This window comes from Nannospalax galili, unplaced genomic scaffold (assembly GCF_000622305.1).
Source record: "Nannospalax galili isolate Female #2095 unplaced genomic scaffold, S.galili_v1.0 scaffold1871, whole genome shotgun sequence".
Lineage (NCBI taxonomy): Eukaryota > Metazoa > Chordata > Mammalia > Rodentia > Spalacidae > Nannospalax > Nannospalax galili.
The window spans coordinates 455,676-469,061 of NW_008330293.1; the positions used below are offsets into that span (position 1 = coordinate 455,676).

The window sequence follows — 13,386 nt, forward strand, 5'->3', positions numbered from 1 at the left end:
CACCTGTAGAAGAATGAAACTAAACCCCCATCTTTCACCTTACACAAAAGTCAACTCCAAATGGATCAAACACCTCAACGTGAAGCCCGAAACTCTGAAACTGTTAGAAGAAAACACTGGGAAAAACCTACAAGATATAGGTGTAGGAAAGGATTTTCTAAACTAGATATCAATTGCTCAGGAAATAAGGTCAAGAATCAACAAATGGAACCTCATTAAACTAAAAAGCTTCTGTACTTTAAAAGAAGCAGCCAAGGAAGTGAAGAGAAAACCCTCAGAGTGCAAGAAAATCTTCACCAGTGGTACATGTGACAGAGGTTTAACATCCAGAATATATAAAGAACTTAAAAAACAGAATCAAGAAAGCAAGTAACCCAATTAAAAGATGGGCTAAGGAGCTGAACAGAGAGTTCTCAAAGGAAGAAATAAAAATACCTAAGAAGTATCTTAAAAGGTGTTCAAAATCATCCAAATTAAAACCCCTTTAAGATTCCATCTTAACCCCAGTCACACTGGCAAAGATCAAGAGAACAAATAATACCAAATGCTGGAGAGGATGTGGGGGAAGGGAACACTCATCCACTGCTGGTGGGGCTGCAAACTTGTTCAACCCCTATGGAAAGCAGTGTGGAGAACTCTTAAAAAACTACAGATGAACCTACCATTTGACCCAGTTATACCATTCCTTGGCATATAACCAAAGAACTCATCCTACTGCAGAGACACTTGTGCATCCATATTTGTTGCTGCTTTTTTTTCACAATAACTAAGAGATGGAAGCAACCTAAGTGTCCTTCAACTTACAAGTGGATAATGAAAATGTGGTCCCTTTATATGATGGAGTTCTACTCAGCAGTAAAGAAAGATGAAATAATGAAATGTGCAGGTAAATGGATAGAACTAGAAACGTTTCTATTAAGTGAAGTAACACAGACTCAGAAAAACAAATGACGTATATTCTCCCTCATATGTGGATCCTAGCACCAAGTCCTTACAAGTGAGTATGTATCCACACATAGCTACAGGAACCAGGCAGGTAAAGGAATAGAAAGAACCTGAGAGAGAACAGTAGGAAACAGGTGTTAATAATGGAGATATGGATAAAAATGGGGTTGTTTAAATGGGAGGGGTTGAGGGAGGTTTATACAAGGAAACTTGGGGATAAAGGGAAAGAAGGAGCTCAAGAGAGGTGGGACCATAGGTGATTGGTATTATCAAGGGAGAAATGAGGAAAATGGGGGCACTTTAACTGGGGAAACCATGGTGGAAGGATTAGACAGTGAGAGAGATGAATAATGCTTAGCTAGTTTAAAAAAACATAGGGAACCATATTAGTCCAACAACCTATTGACAAATTATACAATATATAAGTCCATGTGTATAGCTAAAGGCCACATAACAAGAAACTGTGCCAGACAGGAGATATTTTCCTTTGAGTTGTTGGCCAGGATGGTCCAAGAGACTCCCAAAATTACTCAGGCTATTGCCACAGCCCTTGATGGCCTCCCAGAACTCGAAGGTAAGACCCTACTGCAGGAGACAGAGCATATGTCAGACACAGGATTTGGAGAAATAGAGCTGCGACTGACCTGCAACCACTCCCTTGAAGGCAGCTCTCATAGCTTTGGAGAGCACTATGAAGGTGCCAAGGGAAAACATCAATCAGTGGTCCAGCACCAGCTTCAAGACCAAATAACCACATCGGTGGTCAGCACAGCATACGTCATTGGTGCAGTAGTGACACTCTTACCTTGGGGGCAATCAGCAGCTACCAAATTGGACTAAATGCCCAACCAAAGGGAGGGAATGCAAGTGTGGAAATGTAAACATAACGTAATACACATGACTGGGGTGACCATAGATCTTAGAGAAAACCCATATCTGTTGCATGGCTAGACTAATGTGATTTCTTACTATGTGCAAAATATGTATCCATATATTTACAGACAAATATCCCAGTCACCACTCATCAAAGAAGCTCATTTTGCACCAATCAGTGACTATTACCGAGTACCATGGCTGGTCAGACATGAACAATGTCTATGAACTGCCCAGGCCTAAGTGATACATCTACAATGCAACCTCTACACCTAAGGCTCATGGAACACAGAACAGGGATAAAGGAGAGGACACTAATGAGTCTCTCTGTTCTTAGTAATGAAGCTCCTCATGCAGCGGAGAGCCAGGAACAGAAAATCTCACAAACGGTCAAAGTGTAGAGATCAAGAGTCTGCTGAATGATGGTCCTTGGACAGAATCCCTTTATTAAACTTTACGCACCCAACCAAGGTCAGGGACCATTGGGGAAGAGGGAGCGGAGAGATTGTAAGAGCCAGGGAGGAGGTGCATGACCATATGGAAACAGAGTCCTACAAGCTCCTGGGAACCTGCTCATATGATTCTGTGGCACTGGTGTCAGCATACACAAGTCCCATGCAAACTCAGGCAGACAATAACCCAGCATAGAACTGGGAAAATGAACAGCAAACCTCAATCTTATCTGAAGGAATGTTGGCAACTGATTGCTGCTAGGTGAAGAAGAGCTGATCTTCCTGAAACAAGGACTCTAGATAGCCTGACTAGACTTGGTTAAATGGATTTGCCCTGGGGATTGGCTGGGGACACCGACAACTCAGTGGGCCTTAACAGGGATGATAGAGTATATGGCCTCCAGTGTGTGGCGAGGGCCATGGGAGGGTGTCAGTGGGGCTGGGGATATAAAGATGATTAAAATTTAGATGTTCTGTATGAAATACACAAAAAATTCAAAAATTTCTTACTCTGTGCAAAATATGTATCCTTATATTTACAGAAAATTCAGACAGGGAACAAATAAGAGGTGAAAGGTGAAAAAGTTTCTAGCTCCATCCATTGACCTGCAAGTTTCATAATTTCATCTTTTCACCTTGTACAGTACAACTCCATTGTATAAATGCACCACATTTTCATTATCCATTCATCAGTTACAGCACATTTAGGTTGTTTCCACTTCTTAGCTATTGTGAAGAGAGAGCAACAAACATGGACGTACAGTTGTCTGGACAGTAGGACGAGTCCTTTGGGTGTATGCCAAGGAGTCGTATGAGCGGTTTTTATGGTAGATTCATTTTCATTTTTTGTGAGTGCTCCACACTGCTTTCCAGCATGGTTGCAGGAGGTCGCATACCACCAGCACTGAATGAGCATTCCTCCTCCTCCACTTGTCAGCATTTGGTGTCTTTTGTTCTCGTCATCTTATCCAGTTGCCTGGGGTTAGACGGAATCTTAAAGTGGTTTTTGTCTGCATTTCTCTAATTACTAAGGATGTTGAGCACTTTTAAAGGTGCTTTTTAGCCATTAAAGTTTTTTTATTATTTTTATTTTATGTGTGTGCATGTATTGCCTGCATGTAGGTAAGTGCACCCATGTCGTGCAATGCCCGCAGAGGACAGAAGAGGCTGTGGGATCCTTGGACTGGGGTTACTGACAGTTGTCAGCTGCCATGTGGGTGCTGGAATTCAAACCCGGGTCTTCTGCAAGAACAACCAGTGTTCTTAACTGCTGAGCCATCTCTCCAGCCCCAAACCACTGGTTTTATAGAGTAAGCCATCAATAAGAATACAATTATTTGTATTTATCTTTAAGCCAAAATAAAAGCAAATAAAGAATAAAGGGAATTAAGTGTACCTGAAATTTGAAATATCTTTGTACTTATGTAGATCTATGCATCTTTAAAAAGTGATGTTCCCATTCCGTGGGTTTCCTCTTCACTTTTTTGGTGGTGGTTTCTTTTGTTGTACAGAAGGTTTGTAGCTTAATGGCGTTCCACTTATTGATTGTTAACGTTAATGCCTGAGCAACCGATGTCTGATTTAGAAAGTCCTTTTCTATGCCTATATTTTTATGATATATTTTAAAAAAATATTTATTTAATAACCACATAATTGGAAGAAGCATTTCATTACAACAGCATGGACATTCAATAAAATTTCCAGAGCTAAGATGCATCTCTTTCAAAATGGGCTGTAAATTTTTAGGCTTACAGTTGAATTAAGACAGTTATACAATATTTGTACTCAGTGTAAACCCTATAAGACATAAAATTGAATGAGGTTTTAAACTTTAAAGAAGTTCTCCATTTCATTATTAAAATACAAAAAGTTTAATAGAGAAAAAATTCATTTTTAATGCAATTAATGCTTAGATGTTTATACATGTGTTTCTCATCTCTATATATCTGATTGTTACTAGTCACAGTCGGTTACTTTCTGAGCTCCTTGGCACCTGAGCGTGGATATAAAGTCATCAGGTAGATTTCAATGGTGATGTTTTTTACATCTACTAATTAATAAGGAGCAAATTTTTATGCTTTGAAGAATTATTATTTTTTTAATTTTTAAAAAATATTTAAAGTTTAGTAACCACATGATTAGAAGAAGCATTTCATTACAGCTTTAACATATTCAGTAACACACTCCAGAGCAAGGATACATCTCTTTCAAAAGTGGCTGTAATTTTTAGGTTCACAATTGAATTAATACAGTTATATAATATTGAATTCAGTATAAACCCCATAAGACATAACATTGAATGAGTTTTTACCTGTTAAAGAAGATCTCCATTTCATTTTAAAATATGCTGTTTCCTATATTTTTAATGCTACTAACACTTAGATGTTTTCACATGTGTCTTTAAGCTCTATGTATCTGATTGTTACTAGTCATAGTCGGTTACACTCAGGTCCTTACTACCTGAGTATGGATATAAAATCATCAGGTAGATTTCACTGGTAATGTTTATCACCACTACTATTTAACATGAAGTAAACTTTAATGCTTCTTCCTCAAATATGTCTCTTTAAAAAAAAAAAAACTTATAGTTTTTTTTGTGTGTATATCATACAGAACATACCACACAATCTTATTCATCTATATACCCACTTCCCAAATGGCACCCTCTGATAGCCTTCCCCCTCCCACACACTGGAGCCCATATACTCTGTCATCCCTGCTACTGTCCACTGTGTTGTCAGCACCTCCAGCCATTCCTCAGTGCTTGTCCATCTGTTTCATTTTAAAATATACTGTGTCTTACAGAAAGACTCATTGCTTTTGCTAATAGCACTGAGATGTTGGCGCATGCATCTCTAATCTGTGTGTGTCTGATTATTACTAGTCATAATTGGTTGCACTCGGACTGTTGGCACCTATGTATGTCTTTAAAGTCATCAGGTAAATTTCAATGGTAATGTTCATCACCTCTACTAATTAACATGATGTAACTTTTTTTTCTTCCTCCTCAAATATAACTCATTTTTTAAAGTTTGTTGATTTTTTTGTGTGTATATCACACAGAACATCCCAAACTATCTTATTCAACTATACACCCACTTCCCAGATGGCACCCTCCCATAGCCTCACTAGAGATCTTATACTCTGTTATCCCTGCTACTGTCCGCTGTACTGTCGGCACCCCCCAGCTGTTCCCCACAACTTGTCCATCTGGTGAATCTAGTCAGCCTATCTAGAGGTCTTTGTTTTAGGAAGGTCAGCTGTTCCTCATCAAGCAGCAATCGACTGTCAATATTTCTTTAGGTAAGATTGGGGTCTGCTGTTCATTTTCCCAGTTTTATGGTAATAGTCTCTGACTGGAACAAAATAAATATCTTTGATGAGTGGTGACTGGGATATTTGTCTGTAGATATAAGAGTACATATCGTGAACATAGTAAGAAATCACATTAGACTAGGGATGTGACAGTCTTGGGGTTTTTGCTAAGACATATGAAGACTCCAGTCATGTGTATTTGGTTATGTTTACCACACTTGAGTTTCCTTCCACTTAGCAGCTTTTAGTCCAATTACGTAGCTGTTGATGACTCCCAAGATAAAATTGCCACTACTGCACCAATGTCATATGCTGTGCTGGCCATTATGTGGTTATTTGGTCTTGAAGCTGATTTTGGACCATTGATTGTTGTTTTCCCTTAGCACCTTCATAGCGCTCTCCAAAGCTATGAGACATAGTCTTCAGGGGAAGTTGTTTCAGGTCACTTACAGCTCTATTGCTCCAAATCCTGTGTCCAAAGGATGTTTTGTCTTCAGCAGCAGTAAGATCTTATCTTCATGTTCTGGGAAGCCATTAAGGGCCGTGGCAAAAGCCTGAGTAATTTTGGGAGCCTTTGGACCACCCTGGCCAACAACTCAAAAGAAGGTTTCTCCTGTCTAACACTGTTTTTTGTTATGTAGCCTTTAGCTATACATATGGACTCATGTAGAGATAATATATGTATAATTTGTCAGTAGGCCGTTGGACTAATATGGTTCCCTCTGGTTTTTAAAACTAGCTAGGCATTATTTATCTCTCCCATTGTCTAACCCCTCCATCATGGTTTCCCCAATTAAGGTGCCCCCACTTCCCCCTTTCTCCCTTAATAATACCCTCTATGCCTATATCTTATAAAGTGCTGCCCAAGTTTTCTAGTAGCAGTTTTAGAGTTTCTGGTTTTATATTGAGATCTTGGATGCATTTGGAATTGAATTCTGTGCAGGGTGAAAGATAAAGGCTCAATTTCACTCTATGAGTGGAAGTCCAGTTTTGCCAGCACCATTTGTTGAAGATTCTATCTTTCCTGCATTGTGTGTTCTTAGCACCTTTGTCAAATATCAGGTGGCTGCAATGATAAGAACTCACGTTTGGGTCTTCTATTGTGTTCCATTGATCTGCGTGTTTATTTTTGTGCCAGTGCCATACTGCTCTTTATGACTATAGCTCTATAATATAGTCTGAGATCTTGTATGGTGATCCCCCCAGCATTGTTCTTTTTGCCTTAAGATTGTTTCAGCTATCAGAGGTCTTTGTGATTCTGTACGCATTTTAGGATGATTTTCTCTAGTTCTGTGAAGAATGCCATGTGAATTTTGATTGGAATTTCATTGAATCTATAAATCGCTTTTGGTAAGATCATTTTCACAAAATTAATTCTACTAATCCATGAGCAGCGTAGGTCTTTCCATCTCCTAGTGTTTTACTCTATCTCTTTAAATTAAAAAGTTTTGTTGTAGAGATATTTAATGTCTCTTGTTATATTTATTCCTAAATATTTTATTTTTTTTTAGGTTATTGTAAATGGCAGGGTCTCCTTGAATGCTTTTTTTCTGATTACTTGTTTGTTACTGTTTTTTAGAAAGGTTACTGAGTTTTGTATGTTGGCTTTTTTCACCTATCACTTTACTGAAAGTATTAATCATTTCTCACAACTTTCTGGTGGAATTTTTAGGATCTCTTATGTATAATACATATAATATCATATTGTCTGAAAATAGTGATAATTTGACCTCTTCTTTTCCAATTAGTACTCCTTTAATTTCCTTCTCTTGTCTTATTGCTCTAGCGAGTTTCAAGCACTGTGTTGAAAAGGAGTGGAGATAGTGGACATCCTTGTCTGGTGCCTGATTTCAATGGGAATGCTTCCAGTTTTTCTCCATTTAGAATGTGTTGGCTGTGGATTTTTTGTATATAGCTTTAATTATGTTGAGGTATGTTCCCTCCAGTCCAATTCCTTCTAGGTCTTTTAACATGAATGCATGTTGGATTTTGTCCAAGGCCTTTTCTACATCTGTTAATATGAACATGTGATTTTTGTCTTTAGGTTCATTTATATGTTTTATTGCATTTATTGACTTAACGTATGTTGAATCATCCCTTCATCTTGGGAACAAAGCTGACTTGATTGTGGTGGATGATCTTTTAGATGTGTGTCTGTATGTGGTTTGTGAGCATTTTGTTGAGTATCTTTCTGTCTATGTTCATTAAGGGTATGGGCCTATTTTCTTTTTTGGTTTGATCCTTATTGTAGTGTTGGTGTTAGTGTGATGCTGGCTTCATAGAAGACATTTGGGAGTTCTTCCCCCATTTCTATCTTTTTGAATAATTTAAGCAGTATTGGTTTTAGATCTTTGAATGTCTTAGAATTCTACTAGTGAATCCATCTGGGCCTGGGCTTTTATTTTAATCAGGAGGTTTTGTATTACTGTTTCAATTTTTTTATTTGTTATGGGTCTGTTTAAGCTGTTGATCTCTCCCTGGTCTAACTCTGGTGGTGTCTATCACTTTAGAAATTCATCTATTTCTTTTAGATTTTCAAATTTAGTGGAGTATAGATTTAAAATTTTTTTTATTATTTTTATTTTATGTGTTTATGTATACTTTGTGCATATAGGTAAGTACACCTGTGTCGTGCAATGCCTGCGGAGGTTAGAAGAGGCTGTTGGATCCCCTGGGACTGGAGTTACAGACAGTTGTTAGATGCCATGTGGGTGCTGGGATTCAAACCTGGGTCTTCTGCAAGAACAATTAGTGTTCTTAACCACTGAGCCATCTCTCCAGCCCCAGAGTATAGGTTTTTAAAGTATTTCCTTACAATGCTCTGGATTGTTTTTTTTAATTTGGTGTCTGTTGTGATGTTCCCTCTTTCATCTGTTTGTTTATATAGGTATAATGAAAATCTTGAGTATATGGGAGCAACTTTTCCTGGAAAAATGTGTGTCACCAGCCATTCTGCAGGAATCGCAGTGGTATGTAGTTATTTAACCTTTAAAGAAACATTATCCATTCAAGACTTATCCAGCAGGACAGTATGGACTTTATGTAGTTTTGCACTTAGAAATTAAAATTTTTCTCATTAATATTGAGAATTTGAAGTACATGAATGCCTTTTTTTTTTTTTTTGTCTTTTTGAGACAAGGTCTCCCTGTAGCCCCAGCTGTCCTGGAACTCACTATGTAGACCAGGCTGGCCTTGAACTCACAGAGATCCACCTGCCTCTGCCTCCAGAGTGCTGGGATTGAATGCCTTTTAAAGCTAGAATCTTGTTGCAGTAAGGTGTGTGAAAGTTAAAATGTGACTGTCATAAATACAAACACAGTTCTCAGTAAATAGAGTGGTGAATACTGAACAATTATCTATAAGGAAATTTCTGTAATTCAAACAGACTTTAAAATTGAGAAATACTGTTATAAATAAAATGGATACAAAACAAAAAATAGGAAGTCCTTTAAAATATATCAGCTTCTTATATATTTAAAAAGAAACTATTATGTGTACTTTGAATATTTATATTATTTACAAACATGTTATAATAAAGATCACTAGTTAAATGAAGTGCATTATTGAAGGTCATGAAGCTCTTTGAGACAGTTTTCCACCTAAGACTTTTGTTCTTGAGACAGGGTCTCCCTGTAGCCCCAGCTGTCCTGGAACTCACTATGTAGACCAGGCTGGTCTTGAACTCACAGAGATCCACCGGCCTCTGCCTCCCAGTGCTGGGACTAAAGGTGTGTGCCACCATGCCTGCCTTCTAGTGTTGCTTTTAAGAATTTGAGAAGTTGTTAAATTGTTTTGTTAAACAAATAGGGAAAATTCTGTTGGTAAAGTTCTTCCCTCGAAAACATGAGGAGTTGAGTTTGATTCCCAGAACTCTTGTTTTTAATAAATCGACAGCACATCAGTATACTCTGTGATCCCAGTGCTAGGGAGGCAGAACTATGTGGTTCTGTAGGGCTCACTAGCCAGCCAGCCTAGTCTACGTGGAGAGTTTCAGGCCAATGAAATAGATAGGAGAGTTATGCCTGAGGAATGACACCTGAGGCTGTCCTTTGGCCTTCACACATACATATGTGCACGCGCGCGCACGCACACACACACAGACACACACACACAGACACACACACACACACACAGACACACATACACACACACACACAGACACACACACACAGACACACAGACACACACACACACACAGACACACACACACACACACACACAGACACACACACACAGACACACAGACACACACACACACACAGACACACATACACACACACACACAGACACACACACACAGACACACAGACACACACACACACACAGACACACATACACACACACTTACCCCTATTTTGACTTACCATCTCTAGGCAGTATTGTCAATATAATTTCTGATACATTTAGCCTTTTTAATTTATCATATTATATTTTTAATTAAAATATTTTGTTTGTGAGGATTGATCCCATGCCGCACCATGCTAGGAATGTGTTGTACCACTGAGCTACACTGCAGCACCAGTATTTTAAAAATTATTTTAAGAAGTATATATAATATTCTTGGTTATGCTCATCAATTGGTTACTATGAAAAGAGGTAGAACTGTAATTGGGCACTTCTGTCCATTGTCAAGATTTATAAAATTTATGATTTATTCTTTATGACTGATATTTTGTCTGCTAAGATTAAGAATTGAACACAGAAGCGTTACTTTTTCCAGTAAAGCATTGATGCCCAGGCTCTCAGGAAGGCATTTTTCACTTCAGAATTTAATGGAGCCCTTTAATTTTTTTCAATATATATTTTTATCAAATTTTTCTGAATTTCGTAAAAATACATCTTAATCAGATTTAGCCCCTTCCCCTATGTGCATGACCCCATAGCCCATCCACCAGATTTCATGCATTCTGTCATATCTGTTAAAGCCTATCAAGTCTAATATGTATATCCAGATGCTCCTTGGTGTGAGCTCATCCACTGGAGCCTGTTCAGGCTATCTAGCATCACTCCCTTAAAGAAGACCAACTCTCCTTCACCCAGCAGTGATCAGTTTCCAATAGATCATCAGTTAGGGTTGTAGCCTTTGCCCTAGGTCTATACTGGGTTTTTGACTGATTGAGTTTGTGTGGGTATTGTGCATGCTATCACCAGTGCTGTGCATTCATATGAGCAAGTTCCCGGAAGCTTAGAAGACAGTTTCCTGTGGTCAAGCACCACTCCTGATTCTTACAATCTTTCTATCCCTAGTGGTCCCTGAGCCCTGGATGGGTGAAGTTTAATATGGGAGTCTTATGTAGGGAAACACACTCTGAACTCTCTTATTTTCACACTTTGGTCAGTTGTGGCCTTCTGTTAATCAACCAGTGTTGCTGAGGAAATTTCACTGGTGAGAGTTGAGGGCTGCTTTAGTATTGTCTCTAGCCCCTGCTCCACTATATTTATTCTGTTAGCCTTAGGTGTAGAGGTTGCATTGTAGAGGTGTCACTTAGGACTAGGCATATTGCAGACATATTTTCTCTGTGTGACACCAGTTGTGGAACTCTGCAATTGTCTCCATCTGTTGCACTAAGAAGCTTCTTTGATGAGTGGTGACAGGTGTACTTGTTTGTAAATAAAAGGATCCATATTTAGCATACAGCAAGAATTATGTTTGTCTAGGGATGTGACAGACATAAGGTTTTCTCTAGGATCCATGGCCTTTCCAGCTGTGTTCGTTCCAGCTCCATTGCTCCATGTCTTTGGCATTTGTCCTGTCTTCAGTAATGTGTCTCACCTTCAAGTTCTAAGAAGTAATCAAGGGCTATGGTTGTGTTATTTCGTGTTGCCTAGGGAGTCTCTTGAACTACCCTGACCCTGACTGGAAGAGACGTTTCTCCTGTCTGGCACTGTTTCTCGTTATGTGCCTTCGGCTATACACATGCACTCATGTCCGAATAGTGTATGTGTGGTTTTCAGCAGGGTTTTAAACCCTCTGGTTTTTCCTACAAACTAAGCATTATTTCTCCTCTCTCTCTCCTTATCTAACCCTCCCTTTTCCCTCCCCACTTAAAATACCCCTATTTTCCCCATTTCCCCCTTGATAATACCTGTCTCCTATTAACTCCCCTCTCTTGACCCCCATGGTTCCTGGTATAACTCTCCCTCCCCCTCCCATTGAAATACCCCCCATTTCCCCCATTTCCCCCTTGGTAACACTTGTCTCTTCCATCCCCTTCTCTTGGGCTCCTTTTTCTTTACCTCCATGATTTCTTTCCATTTCCAGGCTCCTGAGGTTATAGCAGGATATATACTCATATATGAGAATCAGGCTAAGATCCACAAAGGAGGGAGGCTATATGCCGTTTGTTTTTCTGAGTCTGTAACTTCACTTAGGATAACAGATTCCAGTTCCATCCATTCACTTGCAGATTTCATGATTTCACCTGTCCTTACTGCTGACTAGAACTCCACTGTGTAAATAACGTATCGCATTTCCATTATCCATTGGTCAGTTGAGGGACATTTGTGTTGTTCATTTCTGAGCTATTGTGAAAGGAGCAACAGCAGATATGGATGCACAGGTATCTCTGCAGTAGGATGAGTCCTTTGGGTGTGTGCTAAGGACCAGATGGTAGATTTAGTTCTGGTTTTTTAAAGTTCTCCACGCTGCTTTCCATAGTGGTTGTGCCAGTTTGCAATCCTTCCAGCAGTGAATGAGCGTTCCCCTTTCTCCACATCCTCTCCAACATATGGTATCATTTGTTCTCTTGATCTTAGTCACTGTGACTGGGGAAAGCTGAAATCTTTGATTTTGATTTGCATTTCCATAATTACTAAGCATGATGAACACTTTTATTTTCTTAGCCGTTTCTATTTCTTCCTTTGAGAACTCTGTTCAGATCCATAGTCCATTTTTTAATTGGGTCATTTGTTTTTTTTTTTTTGATTCTTTGTTTTTTGAGTTCTTTGTATGTTCTGGATCTTAATTCTCTGTCAGATGTGTAGATGGTGAAGATTTTCTCCCACTTTGTGGGTTTTCTCCTCATTTCTTTGGTTATTTCCTTTGCTGTACAGAAAGAAGCTTGTTGACCTTAATTCCTAAGCAACTGATGTCTGATTTAGAAAGGCCTTTCCTACACCTATATCTTACAGGGTGCTGCCTATATTTTCTTCTAGCAGTTTCAGAGTGCCAGGTTTCACATTGAGGTCTTTGATCCATTTGGAGTTGACTTCTGTGCAGGGCAATAGATAAGGGTCTAATCTCATTCTTCTACAGGTGGAGGTCCAGTTTTGCCAGCACCATTTGTTGAAGATACTGGCTTTCCTCCAGTGTGTGTTTGGCACGTTTGTCAAATATCAGGTGGCTGAAATTGCGTGTACTCAGGTTTGGGTCTTCAATGATGTTCCATTGATCTGCATGTCTATACTTGTGTCAGTACCACACTATTTTTATGACTATAGCTCTGTAGTACACTTTGAGATCTGGTATAGTAATTCTCACAGTGTTGCTCTTTGTGCTCAGGGTTGCTTTGGCTATCCAAGCAACCCATATGAATGCTTCCATATGAATTTAAGGATTTTTTTTCCATTTCTATGAAGTACGTCATGGGTATTTTGATTGGGATTACATTGAATCTATATATTGCTTTTGGTAGAATGGATGGCTTTTGGAAGTATGGTGATTTTCATAATATTAATTCTTCTAATCCATGAGCATGGGAGGTCCTTCCATCTCCTGGTGTCTTCCTCAATTTCTTTCTCCAAAGATTTAAGATTTTCATTGTAGAGCTCTTTGTCTAGGTTTATTCATAGATATTTTTCT

At 38.9% G+C, this 13,386-nt stretch overlaps 1 protein-coding gene across 1 annotated transcript in view; it reads left to right on the forward strand.

Annotated features, from left to right (window-relative positions):
* Adam32 (ADAM metallopeptidase domain 32) overlaps positions 1 to 13,386 on the forward strand; it is a 98,350-nt gene that overhangs the window by 42,487 nt on the left and 42,477 nt on the right. Inside the window, exon 12 of the mRNA XM_008843369.1 lies at positions 8,473 to 8,554. Coding sequence (XP_008841591.1) covers positions 8,473 to 8,554 — 82 coding nt within the window. The remainder of the gene's footprint in view (positions 1 to 8,472; positions 8,555 to 13,386) is intronic.